Raw genomic sequence first — 23535 nt, 5'->3', positions numbered from 1 at the left:
AGGCCATTGAAGTTCATGACACCAGTGTGAGACGACTTTTGCTTTGTGGCATGGCGCATTATTATGCTGGAAGTACCTATTAGAATATGGTAAATTTTTGCCATAAAGTGATGAACATGGTCAGCAACAATACGCAGATAGGCTGAGGCATTCACACCATGATTGATTGGTATTAAGGGGCTCAAACTGTGCCAAGAAAACATTCCCCACACTGTTACACCACCACCGCCAGCCTGGACTGTTGACACAAAGCAGGCTGGGTCTGTGGATTTTTTTTCATCAGACCAGGCTACATTTTTTTCTAGTCTTCAACTGACCAGTTTTGGTGAGCCTGTGCAAACTGCAGCCTCAGATTTCTGTTCTTGGCTGACATGAGTGGAACCCGACGTGGTCTTCTGCTATTTTAGTCCATCTGTCTCAAAGGTTCAATGTTTTGTGTATTCTGAAATGCTTTTCTGCCGACCACAGTTGTAAACAGTGGTTATCTGAGTTACCATAGCCTTTCTCTGAGCTCCAACCAGCCTGGCCATTCTCCTCTGACCTCCCTTCAGCAAGGAGTTTCCGCCCAAAGAGGTGCTGCTACTGGATGTTGTTTTTCGCACCATTCAGATTAACTCTAGAGACTGTTGTGTGTGAAAATCCCACGAGATCAGCAGTTTCAGAAATACTAAATCCAGCTTGTCAAGCACCAACAATCATGCCATGGTCAAGTCACTGAGATCACATTTATCCCCATTCTGATGTCTTATGTGAACATAACTGAAGCTCCTGACCTGTACCTCCATGATTTTATGCATTGCACTTCTGTCACATGATTGGCTGATTGGATAATTGCGTGAATGAGCAGGTGTACAGGTGTCCCTAATAAAGTGCTCGGTGATTGTACATTCTCCAGGTGGCCAGAAATATAACTCCAAAAGAATGCTAATGTTGCTCCATATCTGCTTGTATAGTGTTGGCGATATCCAGTTCAAACTTGAGAATACTATGTCAATGTTTTCTGCTGTTTCTACTGCCCCAGAGTGGCCAAAATGAACTTACTGCACGGTAAATATAGTAAACCATCACTACAGCTCCCACTACCTCTGTAATTTACCCAGGTGTTTTTTGACAGGTCACCTTGCTGAGATACTTAAAAGACAAATGTTGCAATGCTTCCAGTTATAGTGACCGCACTATTAGTACTTCAGTGCATTACTCTGTTTGCCTCAAAGGACATTACAAGCTTCTTCTAGTTGTGGTTGGGCTGACTGCATATATGCCATTATATTTGACTGACAGCTGAGCAATCACCATAGCATACATGGGACAAGGTGAACTCCCCTCATTCTTTCTTACACAGACAGTTATTTCTTATCAGCTGGAATGTGTCATGGTCTACTTTGGGTGTGCTTAACTTCCCCTGACCTTTAAAAGGGGCTGATTATTTCCATCCACAATCTTCATTCTGCAATATGCTGCCAGCACAAAGGGATATTAGGCCCAGACCTGCTGGTCTGATAATTCTAGCTCTCAGTATGGAACTGAGGGAAACCAAACCACAATGCCCTGCCACTCTATTATCATTTCAGCACCTACACCTTCACCTTCACCATTATTCTTCATCTTTCACCTCAGCGTGCAGCTTTTTCAGGAGCTGAGGAGTTCTGTGTGTGTTGCCGTTTATTACATCTTAAAAGTACTTTGTATCCACGGTAAATAACTTCTCCTTTATGTATCACTCTCCCAGGACAAATTACACAGCTTTTAATACCCCAGAATACTTTGTAGCTACGTAAATCTCCTTGGTGTTGGGAGACTCCCATGCCTCCAGCTCCCCCGCCAGCACTATTTGATAAAAATAGAGGGAATCCAAAGGGGACCAACAGGTCTAAATGTTTAATAGATTCTTACTCTACTTGTGGTAATCTCCTAATCAGAGGTTCGAGGGGGTCACATCTATCACCCGGGGTAAAAATAAAAGTCTTATTGTATCCTGCTTCTTTTCACCTCGGGAGGAAATGTGAACCAGATAAATGGTGGCCTTGTTTCAAGAGAGGCTCAATCTATTGCCAACGATTTGTGGCCAACAAAGTAATTCCGAAACTGTTCTTCGTATTGATAGATGGGACCTAAATTTTATAAAGAGCCAATTTATTTGTATGGGGTATAGGAATGGAACTGCAGTTATCTTCCCTCTTTTTTCCCTCTTTACCTCCATTGTCCAATCCAACTCAAAACTAGACGACAGGAAAAGGACAAACAGCACAAATAGTAATGTTTTTGAAAGCTTTGCTCCTAACTACTACCATTACTCTTCAATAACTATAATCTTAGTGAGTTGTTTCATCACATGCTGTATTGAGAAAGGTTACATTATTATATCAATGTGACTTTGTGAGGTCATTTTTTGTTAGTGGGGTTGAATTTTAATCTTAACAGAGGACTGAAGCAGAAAAAAGACATAAACAAGCTCAGTAGTTTAAGTTATATTAAGTTGTGCATTTCCTAGAGGGGGAATACAAATAATAGCGTTTTAGAGAATTTTTGCAAAACCCATTTCAAATCTTACGTTTTGATGACCACAGGCACTTGAAATGCGATGCTTTGTGAACAAGACTGAAGCTTGCTGTGCCATAGTGAGGCTCGTAACCTCCTTGAGAACCTGCATTAATGCTAAGCCTGGGACCTGGGAGGGGATCCTGCAGATAAAATACCCTTTTTTTTTCATGGCCAAACGCTGGCTGTATCGTGCCACCTGCTGTTACTGTTGTCTGTCAAGAAACAGTATACTCCTGTGACCACGTGGGTGGTAAGGTACAAATTAACTTCAGAGTGAGAAAAGAGATTGTCTGCTTCACCAGGGAACCCTGACAGGTGTGCACACAAAGACTTAAGAACTCATCACTGGCAGATTTATAAAGGAGAGGTAACATAGATTATTCATGAGCACATGGCTGGAAAACAGAGGGTAAATCTAGTGTGGTTGGAAAATAGCAAAAGAGACTTCAGCCACATTAGAGGGATTCTGAGCAAGCTGCCATGCGTTCAGGGAACAGTTATTTATTGATCAGGTGACTGGGATGTGAAAATAATAACTTGAAAGTACCAAAATGGAAATTAATCAATCTTTGTTTTCCACTCCAGAGGAGAGGCTCAGCTCTCAGTATGCCATTTGATTCTCAGTGCTATTTGTTTGCGTTTCTGCCCATGTCTACATTTACATGACGGGTTATGCATGTTTCCATGCACGTGTAAAACCGTGCACTCTCGCATGTGCTGTATAATAGCAGACAGTGTACCACTGATTCCAGGCTGTAGTATGTTTGCTTGCGCTGCACTGCTGCCACCTAAAGACAGAGTTTGAATCAACCATTATTTGGTCAGCAACCTACCTACAAACACAGCTGCTGCCAGTGTGTTCAAATGATGAAGTCATCCTATCTGATCTATTTATGTATTCATTTTAACCCATCTTACTCAACTGAATCTCCAGTTTTCACACCTTATTAGTACATTGTAGCTACAATACGGGCTTCCTAGAAAGTGCTATCATTATGGTAAAAAAAAACAGCTCCAAGGCAAAATAGCATATTCCATGTTTTCTTGTCACTGAATGTTCTACAGTTGAAGTGAGTTCATAAGTTTCTTCTTGGTTTGGCAGCCTTTATCCTCATACTCAACCCCCACTATCCACACAGCCCACATTTAACACATCCCGTTTGTTTTCATACAATTCACCCTATTTCATTTATTCACTGGTGGTCTCACACTCCTAAAAAGGATGTGTCAGTTGAACCTATGTGTCTTCCTCTGCAAGACATTTATTGCATTACTTTGCAGAACATGATACAGTATGTTAGCAACAGCATATTTTGTGTAAAATTGCATTAACATAAGCTACATTCAAAAACAGACACAGGTGTGTTAAAAATGACATATTTTCTAAGAGAGAACTTCTCGGCGGTTCTCAAAGCAAGCCATCTGTCAGCAAACCCAGACACGGCAGGGGTTTGTTTTCTAAACAGGACAAAGGCAACCAGATGCTGTCAGAATAATGCAGTAGTTGTCAAATAAAAATCTGAACACTGCCGTCTTTGACTAATGTGCCATATGGACAAACAAAAGTTGTTTGAAACCTGTGTTTCAATTGTTTGAGTTGGGGGTAAAATATTTTGTTGATCACATTTTTTTCAGTAAGAACATCAAACATCAAACTAAATATGTCTAATTTTTTCTAATCAAGTGTTTGGTTGCTGGAAGAAATGGACATAATGAAAAATGGTTTGTTAAATACATGACAGAACATGACTGATACAACATTGTGAATTATGATCAGTGGAATTTGACATCTATAGCTATTTAACATCTTGTGTTATTTAAAAAAAATGTTTTCAGCGTTGCTGACTGACTTGCTTAATCACTAACGAGGGACATTCATTTTGTTTGAATATTACTCACAATTTACGATTGGGATGTCTGTTTAAATGGAATATTTGGAAAAGCCTGTGCTGTTTCCTGAGTAAAACTTTGTAATTATCAAAGTTGAGCACCACAGTTTTAAAGTGGCAATCTGGAAGGATTCAGTCCTGGCTGATTTGGTGACACCTGTACTTACTGGTGGTAACAGCAAATGTGGTTTAATACCACAGGTCATAGAATTGTGGGAGCAGCAAAACATATTTGTCGTTTTCATAAAGAAGTCAAACAACAATTTGCCTTTTTCCAGCATTCTGTGAGCAAGCGTGATCTGATTTTATGTTGCACATGCATGAGTCCGTGGACAGCAGGGCACGTGAAATTTTTTCTGATAATACTTCTGTACTTTTACTCAAGTAGGATTTTCAAAACAAGACTTTTACCTGTAATGGATTTTTTTTTTTTTTAGATTGCAGTATTGGTACTTCATCAAAGAATCTGAGTACTTCTTCCACCACCGGTCAGCACCATCATTTTAGTACAGATACATTTTTTTCTTCTTCATAAATTACGCACAAGAAGAAGTACTGGATAAATACTCATATTATTATATTATGAAGGACGGAGCGTAAAGAGGAACTGTCGTTACCGTTGTGTTTTAAAGGGGAATGAAAACACTGTTGGACTAATGTGGGCGTGGTGGCAGCAGAGACAGTTTCCTGTTTTGAAGGCAAACGACTGGCGTGAGTATCCGAGTGAGTTTCTTATAACTTCCCTACTGTAAGTATTTTCTCTCAAACACCAATAATTAATAATTAAGGGAGTAAATGATAGTAGATAGAGTACATTTAGTTAGCAATGCTTAGTGTTGACAGTGACGTTTAAAATTTACCTGCTAGCTAACAATATAACTACATACTAAAGAGCATTAATACAGTTGCCGTAAATCAGCAAACTGAATGTCACGTTCACTGACGTGAGGATTAAAGTAGTCGTGTGAGCAGAGATGACATAGTTACATTTATTAGGACAATATGATATTCTGTAAAGCACAAAGCGTTTACGTTAGCAATTTAGCGTAAAGTGTCGCCCATTTTTCTTTTGTCAGTTGAACTCGAGATAACGTTTCGAGGGATGAGTTGAACTGAAGCCCCTGGTATGGCTTTCATTCTCTCTAGCATGCCCTCCGCCCCTAACTGGCACATTTGCTTTGTGCATTCAGGGACTGACTTAAGAGTGTTGTGAGGAGCGGAGGAGCCATGCCTTTCCTCCACGGGTTTCGAAGGATCATTTATGAATACCAGCCGCTGGTAGATGCTGTAATGTGTGTTGCTGGACTGGAGGAAGGAGATGGTGGAAGTCAGGAGGACAGGTGAAGCTGAAGCCATTGATGTTATTTAATCGATTGTTTAACTTTTGCCATTGAGTCACTGCATTAACAAATTGTTTCGTCACAGAGGGAATAAAACTTAAGTTTTCCAACAGTCATTTTTTTTATTTGATACTTGTGACACTGTTCATATTATATATATCTAAAACTATTCGTATATAGCCCTCACTGTTATTTACTGTATCTCCATACATATGTACATTACTGTGCACTTCTTATTGCAACTCTGGTTAGATGCTAAACTGCATTTTGTGGTTTTAGTACTTGTAGTCTGTGCAATGACAATAAAATCTAATCTAATCTAATCTAATCTAATCTAATACTTGCCAAGGACAAAGTAACTACTTCAAAATTGTGATTTAGCTCAGTCATACTATTAATGTTTAACTTTCAGTGGCAGTTCGTAGTACTCATTCTGTGGTTGAAACGCTGGTGGTCTTCCACACAGTTTGAATGGAATGGTGCTTCTTTCTGCTCTTGTGTGCAGAGTCAGAAGCCCCGAGGACAAGTCTGGTCTGTGTAAGTCTCTAGTGGAGCTTCTGGAGCGAGAGTCCCAGTCAGAAGTCTTTGTAGAAGGCATCAGCTATGCTCTGTTTAAAGTTGCAGAGAGGGGACTGGTGTACGCAGCTGAAATCCTTCTACGCTATGGAGCTTATCTGAACTTTGAGGGTGAGTAATGATTTGGTATTGTGCTATAAATGATGTCGAAATTGTAAAACTTAATGTAGAGTTACAAAGTTGTTTAGAGGAGAATTTATTAAAGAGTAGATCATCTAGCAATATTGGTCATTGTGGTTATTGTACTTAATCCCACATGTCCTATAATGCATCATTCATAAAGCAGCAGATCTGAGGCTGTGATGGCTTGTTTGAAAATTCAGGTATGCTTATTTTAACAATTGATGATGCTTGTTTTGATTGTTCAATTGATATGAATGTTTTTAAACAACTTTGTCCTCAAATTATGTGCAGTGCAATCACTAAAAGCATGGTTTACTGTTTTCCACTGATATCTAGCACCAGGTTTAGACAAACATGACATGTCACCTCCAGTAACACACCTTGAATTTACAATTTTAGGGCCAAACACACATTTTGGGATAACTACATATGTAAAAATTCTAAACACAGTTGGAAGTTTCAAACAGGACTGGCATCTCAGACACCATCATATTAATGTTAATGATACCTGTGTGAGAAAGAATGTATCTCTTTGCAGTTTGTTGGTTATTACTCTAATCAAAAGAATAGCATTAAGTAGTGTCAACCTAGCAAAGTTGACAAACCTTAGGAGCATTGCTTCAAAACTGGGATTATGGGGCAGCATATGCATGGTTCATTTAAATGTCGCCAAGTGGTTTTACTCACAGTACAAATAAGGGTGTTGCTGTAGTAAGGATAAGTCATATTAGCTAGTACAACCAATAATATTAACTGTATCTATTCCAAACTGTATCTATCTATTTGAAGTTGTTTGCGAACAACTTCGCGTGCCAACCTGAAACATACTAACTGTTAAACTTAAGTTGGGGTTCTTGTGGAAGCCAAGTCTCAGATCGAAATGTCATATTGTCAAATAGACGTTTAGAAAATGTTATTTCAGGAAGCTGGGGCTCTATGAATCTACACCATTTATTGTGCAATTACGCCAAATGAAGACTATAATAGCACATAGGGTTTAAAGAGAAAGAAAAGGATAATGTCATGAGAAGCGCAAACTGTTCAATAACTCTGTGTCATGTAGGTTTACAAGCTGTAACATGTTATTTTCAAAGGGAAGTGTATTTTTGCTGTATGAAAACTGTGGAAGTTAATTCGTTTTCTAGCGGCCATCTTGTTTAAACTTTTTATGTGTGGGATGATGGTCGTCTGGTGCACGCACAATTATTTGTGCTCTAAATTCATGAGGAACATTCAATTACAGATTCCACTTCAAAACATGAGTGGATCTGCTCCACAAGTAACTGCATATGTATAATGAGCACGTTGTCATCCATATACACTTGAGAGATAAGTCTCCCTGTTGCAAATTGCAGTGGAAGCCTGTCAGGGCTTAGCCAGACTCTGCTGCGGTGACCTCTAGTGGTTGTAGAAATGTGTTTCCCCAGGGACATAATTAGGGGATCCTGGCAGGGGCTGCTTCATTCATCTTTCACATTTCTTGGATGCCTCTTTCAACAAAGTTAACACTGACAAATGCCTCCACAAAGCATACAAAATCCTCGAGTTTCTGTATTCTTTTTTTTTTTTGCTTCTCATTTAAGAAAATGCTGGCTTGTGTTAGTTATCAGACAGACAGTGTTGTGAAGCAAGAACATATGTAGTTGCGATAGTTATCAGTCTTTATCATAGTGTATACATACAAGAGCATGTGTCAGTATTGTATAGACACACGTATCAAATAAAACAATCAGTTCTTGGGCCACTGGGAAACCACGGTCAGGTACAGGTGTAGTTCTGTTCCATGCGGTGGCCACCACAGCCCACAGTATATAGAAGGTTGTGTTGCTTTGCCCAGATACATTAAAAGAAAATGACGTATCTTCATAAATCTTCAACTGTCTGATTAATATTTCCTCCCTGTGATCCAGACTCAATTAGTTCAATATTGATATTTGTTTTCCATTCTCCAGACCCAGTGTCATACTACAATCCACTGCATATAGCAGTTTTGCGGAACAGGCCAAACATGGTGAGGCTGCTGGTCGGGCACGGAGCAGACATTGAAAAGAGAGACAGGGTAAGGCAACTGTCTAACTAGGATAAACAAGAGTCTATGTCGACTCTTCCTTTCAGTGGACCTTCTTTGATTTTTTTTCTTTTTTTTTTTTTTTTTAATCATTTGGTGTAAATACTATATGCTCTATGTTACTTGGCAGATCCATGAGAGCAGTCCCTTGGATCTTGCCAGTGAGGAGTCAGAGAGACTGCCCTGCCTGCTCACCCTGCTGGACCTAGGCGCTGATGTGAATGCAAGAGATAAACATGGTAAATTTACATTGCCCAGCTTAATTCCAAAACATTCATTCATTCACTCATTCATTCATTCTGAAAACTGATTGCTTTGGTCTCATCTCCAAAGGGAAAACACCTCTGCTCCATGCCTTGGCAAGCAGCGATGGACTCACTGTGCACAACACAGAGAACATCCAGCTTCTTCTTCAGAGAGGTACTGACTCTGAAACACTTTCATCTTCACTTTGCCTTCCTTACCACTTTTGGTCATTCAAATAACCTCTCAAACAAGATCACGGAAACTTGTCTTGGTATGCATACCTGCCCACCTGTGCGCATTTTGATTTCAAAGTAAACTGTCAGTGGTTTCAGGCTAAAATATGCACATGCAGTTTTTAACGCAACTGAAAATGGAGCAGAGCCAGTCCTGAAATCCAGACATGAAGTGACCGACAAGATTTTCAACTGCAAGATGTTGAGGACTAAAACCATGTCTTCTTCAAAGCATAACAGTATCCTCAATCAATCTCTTCAGGATACTCAAGGTTTCATGTACAGTATAACTACAGGGGGCCTTCATGTAGACCTTGCTCCTTGTTTTGTCTTTTTTTTTGGTATTTACAACCAGCGTACCCCGACCCCAAAAAAGGCACACAGAAATCTGCATATTCATATACAAGCCAATGACATTCATACCCTTTACAAAAAGAATCACAAGCAGGATGTTGCATTCTATAACCGGTATTGTTACGGTTTAAAGTGAGTCCCAGTCACTCAAAAGTGACTATCAGGTCTCATAGTTTTTATTTTTACCAGAGCCCAGTTTGTAAATAGTGAAAAAAAAAAAAGACTTGGATAAACCATATTCCACTCAGATTTCAGCAAAAGACGCTAAGATGCTCAGTTTTAACACATGAAGATCTCTGCACTTGTCATGTTGACTACTAATCGTGTTGCATAATGGCTTCTGTGTCTCTGTGACTATGATAAGTGGAAAATAACCCTGATGATGTCATAGTGATGTAGTTTGGGGGGGGGGGGTAGCTTGGACACTTCAAATTCACAACTGAATTACTTCATTAGAAACTGGCGTTGTGGAGTTGAAAAACATGGGCATTTACCAGCCAGAGAAGGTTTAATGAAAGATGCTATCAAGCGGCATTATGGGAAATCCAGTGTTTTCAGAACTTGAGCCATTCTAGGGACTAAAAGTCAGGATATCTTTATCTCTATTAAAAAATTGTCTTGTATGTCCTCCGAAGTTATGGAAGTACAATACTAAATTGCTGGAGTAAGCAGCAGTGGCTCATTCTAAAAACTAACCAGTAATTCCTCATTATTTCTGTTTCATAATGACCTAAACATAACTCAGATGTCAAAAGGAGGCATTGCTTAATATTATCTATTGACCATTTTTGCTATTTATTTCAACTACACTATCTGAGATAGATGTTCTCTAATGTGCACATAAAAGTAGCTTTAGATTTGATCACAAATGAGGCTCTGAGTGATGCTCTCTTCACTACAGGTGCTGACGTTAATGCTGCAACTGTAGATGGTGAAACAGTCGAGTCCTCATTGGTGTTTCTGGTTAAGGAGGCTCTGGAGGCCAACATGGAGGACGCTGCTGAGATTGGTAACTTCTGCTTGAAAACCACACAGCTACTACTGGCTCACGGTGTGGACCCCAGCTGCTGTCTAAATGAGGATGGCGAGCCCTCCCTGACACAGACAAGCCTGGAGCACTTTGACCATCTCTTTCCGCTGGCTGTGCTCTTAATCCAGAGCGGAGCCTCTTTGGTTTGCTCCTATCACGGCGACTCCTGTTGGTCAGGTTACAGCCTCCTTTTCCAGCGGCTCCAAACAGCCCTGCGGCAGTGCTCTGATCAAAGTCATGCCTCCGAGCTCCTGGAGCAAGCTGAGGTGTTGCTGGATTTAGCGAGGGTAAACATCCCCATGCTGCATCTGCCTCCCCGGCTGGAGCTCCCTGTGCCTGGTCGGGACACTCACCCATATGCTCAGGCTCTGGTAGACCTGCACAGTCGGGTAGTAGAGCATGAAGCAAGCCCTCCTGCTTTGCGTTGCCTTTGCAGGGCATTAATAAGGAACCACCTACAGCCCTGGCCACTGGAAAACAGAGTCAAAGCCTTGCCATTACCAGACAGACTGAAAGACTTTCTTCTCCCTGAGCACACATATACCCCAAGACCTGGCTGGGACTGCTTCAAGCCCCAACAGAGCCAACGCTGACGATATAAGCTGCTGACTAGTTTTTGTTCCACCTAGAATCTGAAATGAAAGACTGATATGGCCAAAAATAATTTGAATAAAATGTCTGGGCATTTGTCCATAACTGATGCTAAACCTAATAAACTGTTGAGGCCTTTGTTGAATTCACATTTTATGATGTCTGTGCCAAATTTACAGACAAATGTGTGTATTTTTGCTTTAACGTACAAAATAATGTATGTACAAATTAGCATTTGAGTTGTAGCTAAGTTGTCACTGTCATGGTTTAACTGCTGTACATCCGAGTGAACCGAATTAATGTGTAAAGGAAGTTGCAATACAAAATAAAAGCCTCCAGATGGCAATGTTGCTCCTGCATGTCAAAAGTAGCTCAGATGCCAGGGTCAAAGATTTAGTTATTCTCAGTGCAGCCTATTAAAGTTGTTCTGGCGCAGTAGGGTCCATCTATATTTTATCCCCACAACGTGATGGTAATGTATTGTGGAATTTTTGTATCTTCTCGCTTATCATGAAGATAGACCAATAAAACAGTCGTGTCTCTCCAACACTGTCCTGATATGTATACCCAGTCAATGCTAGTTGACATTATTTCATATTTGTCAATATATTACTGTTTTTAACCGACCAGGTAGTGGCAGTGCAGCGCTGAGTATGACTCTTACACTCACCTGCTACCTGTTATAGGGGAATAATCCGTGCTATATATTTGCCTCATGGTTGTGTGCACACACCAGACATCAGTTGAGTGAATGTTAAAATGTAGCAAGAATAAAATGCTAAAACACTGCAGGAAGAATGTCCCAGTAGATGTTTTGATATGGTTTTACTGTGACATAATGTAGCTGCAGTGGCCGCTGGCGTGGAAAGTTTTACTAAGCATTCTTAATGCTTATGTTGAAATTCAGATGAAATTAGGGCCCCTCTCCTCTTTTTTCTGCCGCCTGAAAGAACCGTACTAATGGTACAGGAACACCATAGGGTTCATATGTGTTTGCATCCATGTGTGTTTGACGAGCAAACTAAATAGGACATTGTGTTACACAACTAACCCCTTCCTGACATTGCTGAAGCTGGAGTGGCTCCAAGGCTTGCAGGCGCTCCAGCTCCTCTTGGTTATCTAGGTCACAGCCTCTGAGGAGAAGAGCCTCAGCAGCAGCAGCAGCAGCAGCAGCAGCCCTGCATGACACACGCTTCACTCTCCTGTCCGTCCGAATCTCCCTGCATAGGCTTGACAAAACCTCAACACTGGCCTTGGTTGAATGAGGGAGAGAGGGAGGGAGAGGGTTGCAGGAGGCAGAACAGTGGAAAAAAAAAAAAAAAAAAGGAAAAAAACGTTAAAGATACAGAGACGGCATATGTGGAATGGTTGTGGGAGCTCTCATGGAGGACACACGGAAATGGAAATGGCAACGTTGGATTACATTTATACATTACACTAGCTGTAGGAACATAATCCACCCAACCCACAATCACAATACTGAGAAAAAAACTGCCTTCTTCCATAGAGTCCAATCCCTGCTTGTAGAAGGTGATAGAATAGAGATAGTGGGGGGAGGGCTAAGCCAGTACTCTCCATCCAGCATTTATTGGAAAACAGTGCGAGTGAAGCTTGGTACTGAAATTAGTTATTGATCTATTCTCTCCCTGAAGCCCATGGGTCTTTCCCACCACACCTGCTCATTCTCTCATAGCCTTTTCTTTCAACCCTTTGTATCTTTCAACCTTTGCTTCGAGCTCCAGCATGAATTTGCTTGTTTTTTTTTTTCTTTTATTGTCTTTAAATCATTTACAAAGTGAAGACAATTATTCCAAAACTGACTTCCTGCATCATGACATAATAAAACCTTATATGTAACATGCTTGGTATGTTGTCCCCTTTATTTCAATATGTTATTATTTCTTTAGATAATGTCCTTCCCATTTTAAATCATGTATTTGCTATTTTTCATTCTCTATGCTTCTTAGTCTCAACCAGTCCCTGACGCCATCTTTTCTCATCATCTGCACCACAGACTAAAGAATATGGAAGCTTGTTAACGTCATACCTTTAAAAAAATGAAATGCAGTACAAGGGCATATAATAAGACATAACAGAGTCAATGTATTGAAGGATAAAACCAAATTCGATTGACTCAAACTAGAGCTCAATATGTTGATATGACTTCTTACAAGTAAGACATTTTAGGCTGTTGCAAGCAAGGTAAAAATGAACGCTAAGAAATACTGCACTGCATGTTTCCTGCCAGCAGCCATGAGCATAAAACCTGGAGAATAATTCCAGGTTTCTTTTGAAAATGTAGGAAAACTACATCGAAATTATATATGAATACTGTTTTTATGTTCGTGTCAGTGCTTGTTGGCTTAGTTCCTAGTCGGGCCCTAACCTTTTCATTAAGCACCACATCACCCACTGAAAGACATTGTGGTCTATTTCAGGCCTTTTCTTCTATAGAGCAGAGCCTGTGCAGAATGTGCATCTCCTTGTCTTTCACTAGACATTGTCTAGACACAGGATAATTGCAGACATCACTGAGCACTCAGCTGCTGCCTGAACCCTCATGGGAGTTGAGGTGGACTTTGGAGGGAAATGGCCAGCAGTCAGTGAGGGGGTCATGCCGCACACTCACACCCCTTTAGATTGTGTGTTTATGTGTTTGCTTGTACATCTGCATACTGTACTGTATGTGTTTGGTGGTGTGAAGGCAAGCGTGGATTCAGCCGCGTGTGGGAGAGAGAAAGAGAGAGAGTGAAAGAGAGCGTACACACTGACACACACAGTGCTCATAACCGCAGATGTGGTGACTTCATCAGAAAAAAATGTACCCCGTCCTATTGCTCCACTGGTGTTGATGGAGCTAGCTAAAATTAATGGCTGTTAATAATAAGACAAAACAGCAACTTCTCACTTGATATCAACATATTCTGCACTTGTGTTGGCTTCCAAACAGCATACTTTATCTCTTTAACAATAAGAGTGTTTTTGTTTGGCTTAGACACTTGTCAGTGTATAGCTTTGACTGGGTGTGTGTGTGTGTGTGTGTGTGTGTGTGTGTGTGCGTGTGTGCGTGTGTGTGTGTGCGTGCGTGCGTGCGTGTGTGTGCGCGTGTGCGTGCGTGCGTGTGTGTGTCTGTTTTGTCGGGGGTGTCGGTTGGTCTCTGAGAGATGGTCGCAGGTCGCCGAGTTCACCCAGGGTATAGGACTAATCTCAGTGGGGGTGGATTGGATGCAGGATAACTGAATCCTGTTGGGGCAGGCCACCTTCTCATTCTGCTCCAGGTGTTGGTTCCTCTTTTAGATTGACACATACTGACTGTTATGTTCACCAGCCTGTAAACAGTTTTATTCAGCCTAGTGCTATAAGATAAGAGCTAAGAGCTGTATGTTTTTTGTTTGGTAGATATACTTTTTTGGGGGAAAATATGTTAAGATTTAGATTTATTACAGTGTCAGAAAATGTAGAGAAGTAGTTTTTCCACAATTACCATAGTTTCTTGTCCACTTTAATCAGTTTTTATACATCTCTTAGTTTTTTAACCAATCTAAAATGTTTTTTACTACATGCAGATAGTTTTTTGTTGACCTTACGTGTCTGTTTTTCAAATCTCTTTGGTAAGAAAGAAAAAATAGCTCCAACAAGTGAAGTAACCATACTGTTACATATAAGTATCAACACAAGTGTGTTTTTGTTCTTCAAAGGGGAATCATTTGAAAGTCTAGCACAGCAAAAAGTTACAGTTCCTTACTTCAGCTCCTATTTTAGAAGCGCACAAATCCACCACCCTCTACATTTCTACAACTGACGCCATTTCACAGAAATTCCAGACAACTGGCGCCTGAGCTCTGCCTCCAAGAAGGACATGATGAATAGGACACACCCTTGGTATGCTAGTGAATGGTAGAATATATGGCACACTGCAGTGTTACAGCCTAGATTCATTACAGCCTCTCGTCCTAGCTCTTTTCAGTGTCGTTTTCTCTGCTTTTCTCCCCCTTGCGTTTCATGCTGCTCGCCTATTTTTAAAAGCTTGAATTTGAGTGAAATGCACTGAGGCACCAGTAAGGCGAGCTACAGCTCTTTCCAGCACTGGTTCCTGATCCACCTCTTTGTTGTGGTCTATGCATGCCTGCTCTAGTCACATGACTGCGTTTCTATGGCAACTCGGGTTTGAGTAATCATTTGCGTTACGACCTTTATTCCCTTGAGGAAAGGGGAGGGGGAGGTTAGACTGAGCCAGTAGAAAGAGGGAGCAAGAGGAAAGAGAAAAGACAGGCAGAAGGGGAGCGGCAGAGAGGCACAGGGAAGGAAAATAGGCAAAAACAACGGCTATAGAGGGAAAATGTTGCCCTTTCTTGCCTTTATATTTTGTATTTCATCTCTTACTCTTCGTACCGCACAACAACTTCTACCTTATCGTTTTCAGTAGTTGGAGAGAAAAACAGAAGCCTGCCACTAAACACTGGGTTGTGTTTCAGTTCAGTTTCACCATTATATCTTTTGTGTTGTGACTCACTCAGTGACTAGGGCAGGCGAATGAGTTTGGTTGGAGAGACAGCAGGCATGTATGTTTCATAAGGGCCTACACACACACACACACACACACACACACACACACACACACACACACACACACACACACACACACACACACACACACACACACACACACACAAACACACACACACAGCTCCCCTTCATTTCTTCTCAGAGGAAAAGCAGTACTGTGCCACATGTGCAAGTCTCAGCAGAAACAGATTCTGTATGTTCCTGTTTCTTGCTCTCCCGGCTGCGTTGTCATGGTTACCGAGCTAGTCCACCAAGGCATGCAGCTCCTCACACTTTTTCTCACTCTCTCGCTCTCTCTCCACCGTTGGGTGATTCAACCCATCAGTTGGGTTGTGTCATCTCCTAGATGGAGTTTCTAGCTCCCAAATCTCCTAAATGGAGTTTTTTAGTTTGGACCTGTATACCAATTGGAATCTAGTTTGAGAAAATTGAACAATTGTGTGTGTGGGTGGGTGGGGTAAAAGGGTGGGTTTTGTGAGTGTGTTTTATCAGCAGTGGGGGGAACCATCATTTACAGGAGGTTGACTCAACTAGGGGGCTGGTGATAGACACTATGGGGGTTGTGTGGTGGTGGTGGAGGTGGTGGTGCTGGCTGCTTCCAGGTGCCTGTGACTGGGGCTGAATATGAATGAGGGGCCCCGGTTCTCCAGAGATGGCGACTGGGGAGAGAGCTGCTAAAACCAGAGACCAGTGGAGCCTGGCTGGTTGAGAGGCCCCCACAAGCTGCTGACAGGAGCTGGAGCTAGCCATCACGTTAATTAACGTTTTTACTCTAGCAGCGGCAAATAGGGGGAGTGGGTTAGAGAGGGATGTGGGGGTGGTATATGACTCATAGACACAGTATGGTTTATTCATGATGGAGGAAGGGGATGTGTGTGTGTGTGTGTGTGTGTGTGTGTGTGTGTGTGTGTGTGTGTGTGTGTGTGTGTGTGTGAGAGAGAGAGAGAGAGAGAGAGAGAAACAGACATTTGATTTGCGCACAGTTCTCTGTGTGTGTGTGTGTGTGTGTGTGTGTGTGTGTGTGTGTGTGTGTGTGTGTGTGTGTGTGTGTGTGTGTGTGTGTGTGTGTGTTGCCTTAGTAGATCACTGATTGGCAGCAAGCCAAGATATTATTATGTCTTGAACATAATATCAGGCATTCATGGTTAATTTTCATTTTTTTGTTGTTTTTTTTCCTCCATAATTCAATGATCTAAAATTAATTCCTTTTATTTGAAACTAAATCTTTCCTGTGATTTTGTGATACATACATGTTACAGGAAATTTTTCACAACACATGGTAAGATAAAGATAATGCGAGCCACAGGCTAGGAGCCGATACATTTATTTCTGTTTCTACTGTTAGCGAGACATTATTGATCACAGGCTTTTGAGGCCTGTCTGGGAAGCATCACACTGATGAAATGGGTTAAGGGTGCCTCTCTCATAGGTGACCTGACCTTGTCTCCTCTGCCTCAGCCCCTGACAGTGATCCTCGCCCCCTGGAGGGATGCAAGGGATCAATAGATTGGTCTTTTACCCACACCAATCACCTAGGACTCCATATCCAGGTCGAGCAGAGCTGAGAAGAAGAGCTGCTGCGATATATGGAACATTCCAGAAGAAGCATCTCCTCCTCAGTCTGTTACCTTGCTTCATGCCAGAGCAGGGATACGAGGGCTTGTGTGTTTGTATGTGTACATGTGTATGTGTGTGTATAAGAGGGTGTAAGGGGGGGTAACATTACAGCTATGCTATTGTCTAATTGTCTCCTCTTATCATTAGTGACAACCATGACCTCTGTTATTGGCATATCTGCATTCTGCCTGCACTGCAGAGCCTCCACCACACTACTCGCAGCGTTTTCTCTCCCAAGAGCGGCAAGGCCCATGCCTCATAAATACAAACACAATCTCTCCTACACCTCCTGACTGCAGGACAGGACTCCACACATATCTGCCCGTGGAGCGCAGCCCATTTGCATACATATTAAAGTGACGCCTCAGAAAAAAGGAAGAGAGAGAAAGAGGGGGGAAGAGGGAAGGAGAGGAGGGGGAAGAGAGAGAGCGGGTATATGCAAACAAGGCTTTCATCTAATATGCAAGAACCGGCATTGCTCTGGCATAAATCTGCATCTGAGCTCAGGCAAAGAGAGCGGAGCCCATTTGACAGTAAATGGGCTGGGGATGGCTGTCAGATGCACAGGGGAACACTGTGTTACCTCACAGAGAACAGGGGCGATTGATCAGTATAGCATGTCACATATAGCAAGAACTATAAGGTACCAATAGTACATGCTAAGTAAAACCTGTGGCTGGAATTAGAGGAGAAAAAAAATGAGTGATAGATGATAGAATATGTTCAGAAAATATGGAATGCTGTAAGGAATAGTTCAACATTTTGGGCAATACGCTTGTTTGAAGTTTGGTTTTTACATGGATAAAACAAACAATATAACTTGTTAATTAGTGAATTTTAGAGGTGCTGGTAGGAACAATTTGTTGCCTTTGAACAGAGCTAGCTATTTCTCCTTGTTTACAGTCCTTATGCCAAGCTAAGCTAACCAGCTGCTGGCTCCAGTATCCTATTTACCATGCAAACATAGGAGTGGTATTTATTTTCTCAGTTCAATCTTGCCAAGAAAGCAACAAAAAATTTCCCAGCCTAACTACAAAATGTTAGCTTGCTAGCTCGCCATACTAAAACTAACGTATAAGGTATATAGTAATAAACTAAGGTAAAAACCTTATCCCCACTAAACATAAGCATGTTAGCATTGTAGCTGCTAGCATTTTAGCACGCAGATGTTAAATAGCACTGTAGAGCCACAAAGAACTGCAAGCATGGCTGTAGGCTCGTAGGCTGCGTTCAAACCAAATTTCACTCTGCATGAAAAAAATGCAGTCCTTCTCATTCATTTGAATGTAGGAATTGTAATGATGCAGCAGATGGGACATTGAGGAGCGGTCGTCCAAAATGACGCTGCATTGTGTGTCAAAAAAAGTTGAATCTGGTCCAGCTTTTCCTGCTACGCAATGTGACATCATCAGGCAAGGTGCTGCGTTGGCCAATCACATACATGCAGGCGCACATCCCTGGTGGATTACCTTATAACGTGAACGCTGTATTTCTGCCGTTTACCTTAAGATAACACAGTTACCGCCATGAAAACTTCCCAGAGTTGTAAAATCCTGTCTGTTAGTGTTACAAACCACTGTGCTGTGTTTTTGCGTCTAATAAGCTTTTAAACACATAAATCCGTTCCTCCAACTGGACTTCACAGATCTTTTTTTCATTGTCTTACTGGTATATGAAACGGCATGCCCCCACAAACACACCCCCACTGTGCTGTTTAAAGCTGGGCTTTTTCATTGTGAACACGTCTTTCGTCTTGTTCTACCTTTGGACACAGCCAGGCTAGCTGTTTTCCCGTTTCTAGTCTTATGCTAAGCTAAGCTAACGGTCTGTTTGCTACTGCTACATATTTATCACACAGACATTTGAGTGTTGTAAATCCTTTCATCTAACTTTTTGCAAGATAGCAAAAAAAAAAGAAAGAAAAAAATATTTACTAAAATGTCAAACTGTCCTTGTACCGTAACTTTGCTGTGTGATCCAATGAACTTGTCCTGAAGAGTATGTATTGTACCTGTAACAGACAGATGTTTTGCACCACTAGAACATTTTTGGTACAAGCAAACGTGGAGCACATGATGGCAGTGCTAAAGCAAAAAAAAAGTGCAGTTGTGAAACTTTACTTTCTGTCTTCAGAAACTGGAGTACTGCCACGAGCTCTGGGTTTCCCCTAACTCTTTGAGTATTTCATGTTGGACACCCTTGAACTCCCTTTCCTGTTTTCCTGCCCAAGCATGTCACATTGAAGCACGCCATTCTGTCTGTACAGGTGATCTTACGCACAGGAAATGGAAACTCTGAATGTGCGGGTGCTGTGTATACGTGTGTGCGGATGCAGTGTTTGTGCGTGCGTGTGAGAGCGTTGGAATAGTGTGTTTGTTTGTGTGTGTGTGTGTGTGTGTGTGTGTGTGTGTGTGTGTGGGGGGGGGGCGCTGAAACAGGATATGTTGGGAATAACACAAAGCACAAAAAGTGTCACATGATCTGAAACACAGGGTAGATTTATTTGGCTTCAGAAAGAATCTGTTGCATGTGGTTTGGAGGAGAGAATGTTTTCCTTCTTTGCTCTCAGTGTGCTCAGACACAACACATGGAAACATTTTCTGAGAGGCCATGGGTCTGTGAAAGAAAAAAAAAAAAAAAACTCCAGACATTTTATTTCTTCTCCCTCTTTTCATAGCTTTTTGGGTCCTTTTTTTTCAAACTGATTGAATTACATACATCTGCTTGCCACATGTAGAAATATCTCTCTAATGAATATATGTGATGCACTCAGGCATTGTGACGTGCAATTAGTAGATATGTTAATACTTTATTTTGGTGAGAATTAACTGTTAGGGTGGTTTACCAAGTGTTGGGCTCTTCACTGACTGCGGCGGGGATATATCAATGAACATCCTATTTACAGCCTCTGTTTCAGTCTGTAATAAATACACCTCCACTCACATGAGACAGTTGCATGTCTGCTCTATTGTCTGCCATAAATATGCTGGAAGGGTTGGTTAAATATTGATAACACCAATTTTCTGCACCCCCCAAAAACCTTCCCCACACACCCTCTCTCCATCAGCACCACACACACAAACACGTACGCAGACACACATCACACACACATACCAAACCCCTCCTTCTTTCTCTCCTTCTATCTGGTGGTTATTTCACCCTCACAGTAACCTTGCTTATGCATATTGCATATGTAAATAAAGCACCCCGCCTCTGAAGTAATTGTGTGCATCTTCTACAGAGCTGCATATCTCAGCTCTGTGTTTAAGAGGACACACTATGGAAAGACCGAATTCTCTTTGTTTAGCGGGTATTCTTTTCTGTTTGGACTCAGCCACAAACTCAAGAACTGTAGTTTCATTGATAAGAAAAGCACTGCAAGTACAATCTTCCATCTCTCTGTTTCAGTTTTTTAGTAAGGAAGGAGTTATGAGTTATGGGCGGGGCTGACTTCCTTGCCCAGAATTTCTGGAAGATTATACTTACTCATTTATTAACACAAAGATTCTGAAGTAACTATGATATTTCATTTTTAGGATGAATACTAATGTGGAAAAATAGTTTAAATGTAAAAAGGGTAAGCTGAGAGCAGCTATGTAAATATGTTAATATAAATTTCTGAAATCATTTCAGCTTTCAACACACAGCTCAGTTATTTAACAGTGAATTATCGGATGGAATTGTTGTCTGTGTCAAAGTTGCAGTGAATTTTTTTTTTTTTCAAAAACTTTGAACTTATGTGTTTTTAAAAAAAGTTGGGTTTTCTCTTCTCTTTTCTCAAAACAAAATGTCTGAATATAGTAAGTCTTTGTTACATAGATTATTTTCTTTGTTTATCAAAAATGCACAGCAAAATTTTCCATTGGAATCTGGAGCAGAACTAATCTCAGGGTCAGCCGACAACAAGATGCTCTGATAAAATTCAGATACAAATTCAGATAGGGATCAACAACATATTAATCCATCAAGTGAAACACTGCACTATAATATACTACAATGATACTGTATGCAATGAGCAGAAAAATTGTAAAATCTGTGCAATGTAATGTGTAGAGTAGTGTAGAGTAATGCCTAACTTACTTTCAGTTTTTGCTGAGATTTATACGTTAGTGGTTTTAGTGTGTTAACTCAGCTCTTTGGTAGGATTTGAGTCTGAAACTACATTGTATAGAAGCTGTTTCTTAGATTTTGACCACATCATTTAGAAATCTATAAGAAAAAAAAAAAGAAATCAGACACATGCTAGAATGTAATGAAGATGCTCCACAAACTACAGCCTCAAAAAACCAACAGCTTTCTGAGACAGTGTCAACAATTATCTAAAAAAATCACAACAGAAGTAGGATTTATTACATACTGGTAACTGTTGTATTGGATAACATTACAATATAAAAGGTAGTTTTGTGGTCGTTCTTACTACAACTATTATAAACTAAATCTAAATTGTACTATCCTGTACTCGTCATAAGAATAGAAATTGAATTACAGTCTTAGTTTCAGTTTCCTTCGGTCTCAGTAGTAATGGGATTGGAATGCGGCAGAATGGAGAGAAAATAAATAAATAAGATCATCATTTGGTTAGTCTCCCGTGCTTCTTTATCTGCAAACATCAGATTTTATACAGACACAATGTAAATAAAAGTTACTCACGTCTCTTTTCATTAAAGACATCGAAAATCAGAATTATTATGACCGTGAACTTTATAAAGATTAATACTACTAAATTAGATTTTCCCAAAAACATATTGATATTAATATTTAATGTGAAAAAGATCAAGATGAACTTGCATCCTTTTTGCTCTAAAGGTAACATATAACTCCCAACTCAGTATTTAGGTTTTTTTTTTTCTATTTATGTTGTTATAATAATTACAAAGGTGTTTTGTGATCTTTCTGAAAATCCCAGCAAGGAATTTCTGAACATCATAGTTTTGCCCTAAATGCCTCTTTCACTCTGTGACTATGTTGCTATGATGATACTCCACTATACCATATGCTATACCATACTGTACACTAAGCCATACTATACAGCATTAGACTTAGGTACCAAACTATATTCTCGGCTAATTGACTACCTGTACACTGATTACACTGAGGCAGTTCTAATAATCAAGAATCTTTGTTTCCTAATCTTTGGTTCTTTTTTAATAGTATGAAGTGGTTGTAGTATGGTAATACTATATAACAACATGAAGAAAAGCATGCATCCATCAGGTCAAGTTCCAAACACATCATTACATTTAGTCGCCATCAGCTTTAACATATACATTTGTTTCATTACTTTAGACATTTTTTTTTTTTACCAGAAGTTAAGTTTGTTCAATAACCTATACCGATGAAAATGCTGGATGAAATTAAACAAAATAATGACATACTACACTAATCTATGACGTACTGAGCTATACCATGATATACTATGCTACGCAATGCCACCATACTACCCCACGATGTACCATAAAACATGATGTCAATCTGCTTTCTGCTGTTTAAACTAAATTCCTGAGAGGGCACACATGTAAGACTCCAATTTACACTATTATCAGAGCACGATAACCGTAATAGTGGCTGTCCTCCTGATTCACCTATTTGGCAGGAAATCAAAGTCATATGCAGGTGTTCAGTATGATGTCAGCCATCTGTGTGTGTACACACAAACAGATGTGGGGCATGGATGACAGATAATCTCTCTCTAAAGAGCTTTTACCTCACACATCTGAGAGCCGTGACAATATTTCTATTATCAGAGGCAGTCCTTGTGATATCATTGTCAGGTTCAGACAGCACATTCATAATTTACTGTATGTGTGTATATGGACAATAAACCTATGTATGTGTAAGTGGGCATATTTAAATTGGCTTTTGGGGAATTATATGTGCTAGTTAGGTGAGTATACAGTCACAGTATACTTAAAGTAGTATATACTATATAAGTGTAGTTAGTGTAATATAGTATAGTATAGTACAGTATACTGGTATAGAATAATATGGTATTGAATAGCACTAAGACTACATTTCTTTTCTCTCTCCTCTCTGTTCTATCCTGTTCTGTTTTATTTGGGTGATTAGATTGAAGGTTTTTCTGCCTCTTGAGGAGGCTGCATTCAGAAGCTATGGCCCTGCTTCATGGAACAGTCATCCAGAGGAGCTGAGGAGAGTGGAAAATGTTAGCATTTTCAAATGTACAATCCAGATTTGCCTTTTTTGGTGTGCCTTTGCCCTGGTTCCTTGATTCTCCATTATTTCTGTTCTAGTTTTTCCTCCTAGTTTTAAACACTCAGTTACCAGTTTATTAGGTGCAACTAATAAGCCAAAACTAATGGAGTCTAATACAACAGCCTTGCAATACAGTAAATCCTCCTTT

The 23535-nt window shown here is 40.5% G+C and overlaps 1 protein-coding gene across 4 annotated transcripts; it reads left to right on the top strand.

The window, feature by feature from the left end:
• The first annotated feature begins 5031 nt into the window (after positions 1-5031).
• On the top strand, positions 5032-12239 carry asb6 (ankyrin repeat and SOCS box containing 6). 4 transcript variants are annotated; one of them, XM_040154147.1, is made up of 8 exons: positions 5048-5153; positions 5621-5770; positions 6276-6307; positions 6389-6457; positions 8422-8528; positions 8668-8776; positions 8871-8957; positions 10272-12239. In XM_040154147.1, the coding sequence occupies exons 2-8, from the start codon at positions 5658-5660 to the stop codon at positions 10991-10993; spliced, it is 1239 nt and encodes a 412-aa protein (XP_040010081.1). In that variant the 5' UTR covers positions 5048-5153; positions 5621-5657; the 3' UTR covers positions 10994-12239. The 4 variants fall into 4 exon arrangements, with proteins under 4 accessions (XP_040010079.1, XP_040010081.1, XP_040010078.1 ...); XM_040154145.1 differs by having other exon boundaries at positions 5032-5141; positions 6276-6457; positions 10272-12236; XM_040154144.1 differs by having other exon boundaries at positions 6276-6457; positions 10272-12236.
• Positions 12240-23535: the final 11296 nt, after the last annotated feature.

The sequence above is a fragment of the Xiphias gladius genome, chromosome 19 (genome assembly GCF_016859285.1).
Source record: "Xiphias gladius isolate SHS-SW01 ecotype Sanya breed wild chromosome 19, ASM1685928v1, whole genome shotgun sequence".
NCBI classification, from domain to species: Eukaryota; Metazoa; Chordata; class Actinopteri; order Istiophoriformes; family Xiphiidae; genus Xiphias; species Xiphias gladius.
This window is presented reverse-complemented; position numbering and strand designations above follow the sequence as displayed.

Coding starts and splice junctions, on each gene's coding strand:
- asb6 (XM_040154145.1), top strand. CDS start 5,658: ATGCCTTTCCTCCACGGGTTTCGAAGGATCATTTATGAATACCAGCCG. Junction 5,771..6,275: donor GGTGGAAGTCAGGAGGACAG/GTGAAGCTGAAG, acceptor TCTTGTGTGCAG/AGTCAGAAGCCCCGAGGACA. Junction 8,777..8,870: donor GAATGCAAGAGATAAACATG/GTAAATTTACAT, acceptor TCATCTCCAAAG/GGAAAACACCTCTGCTCCAT.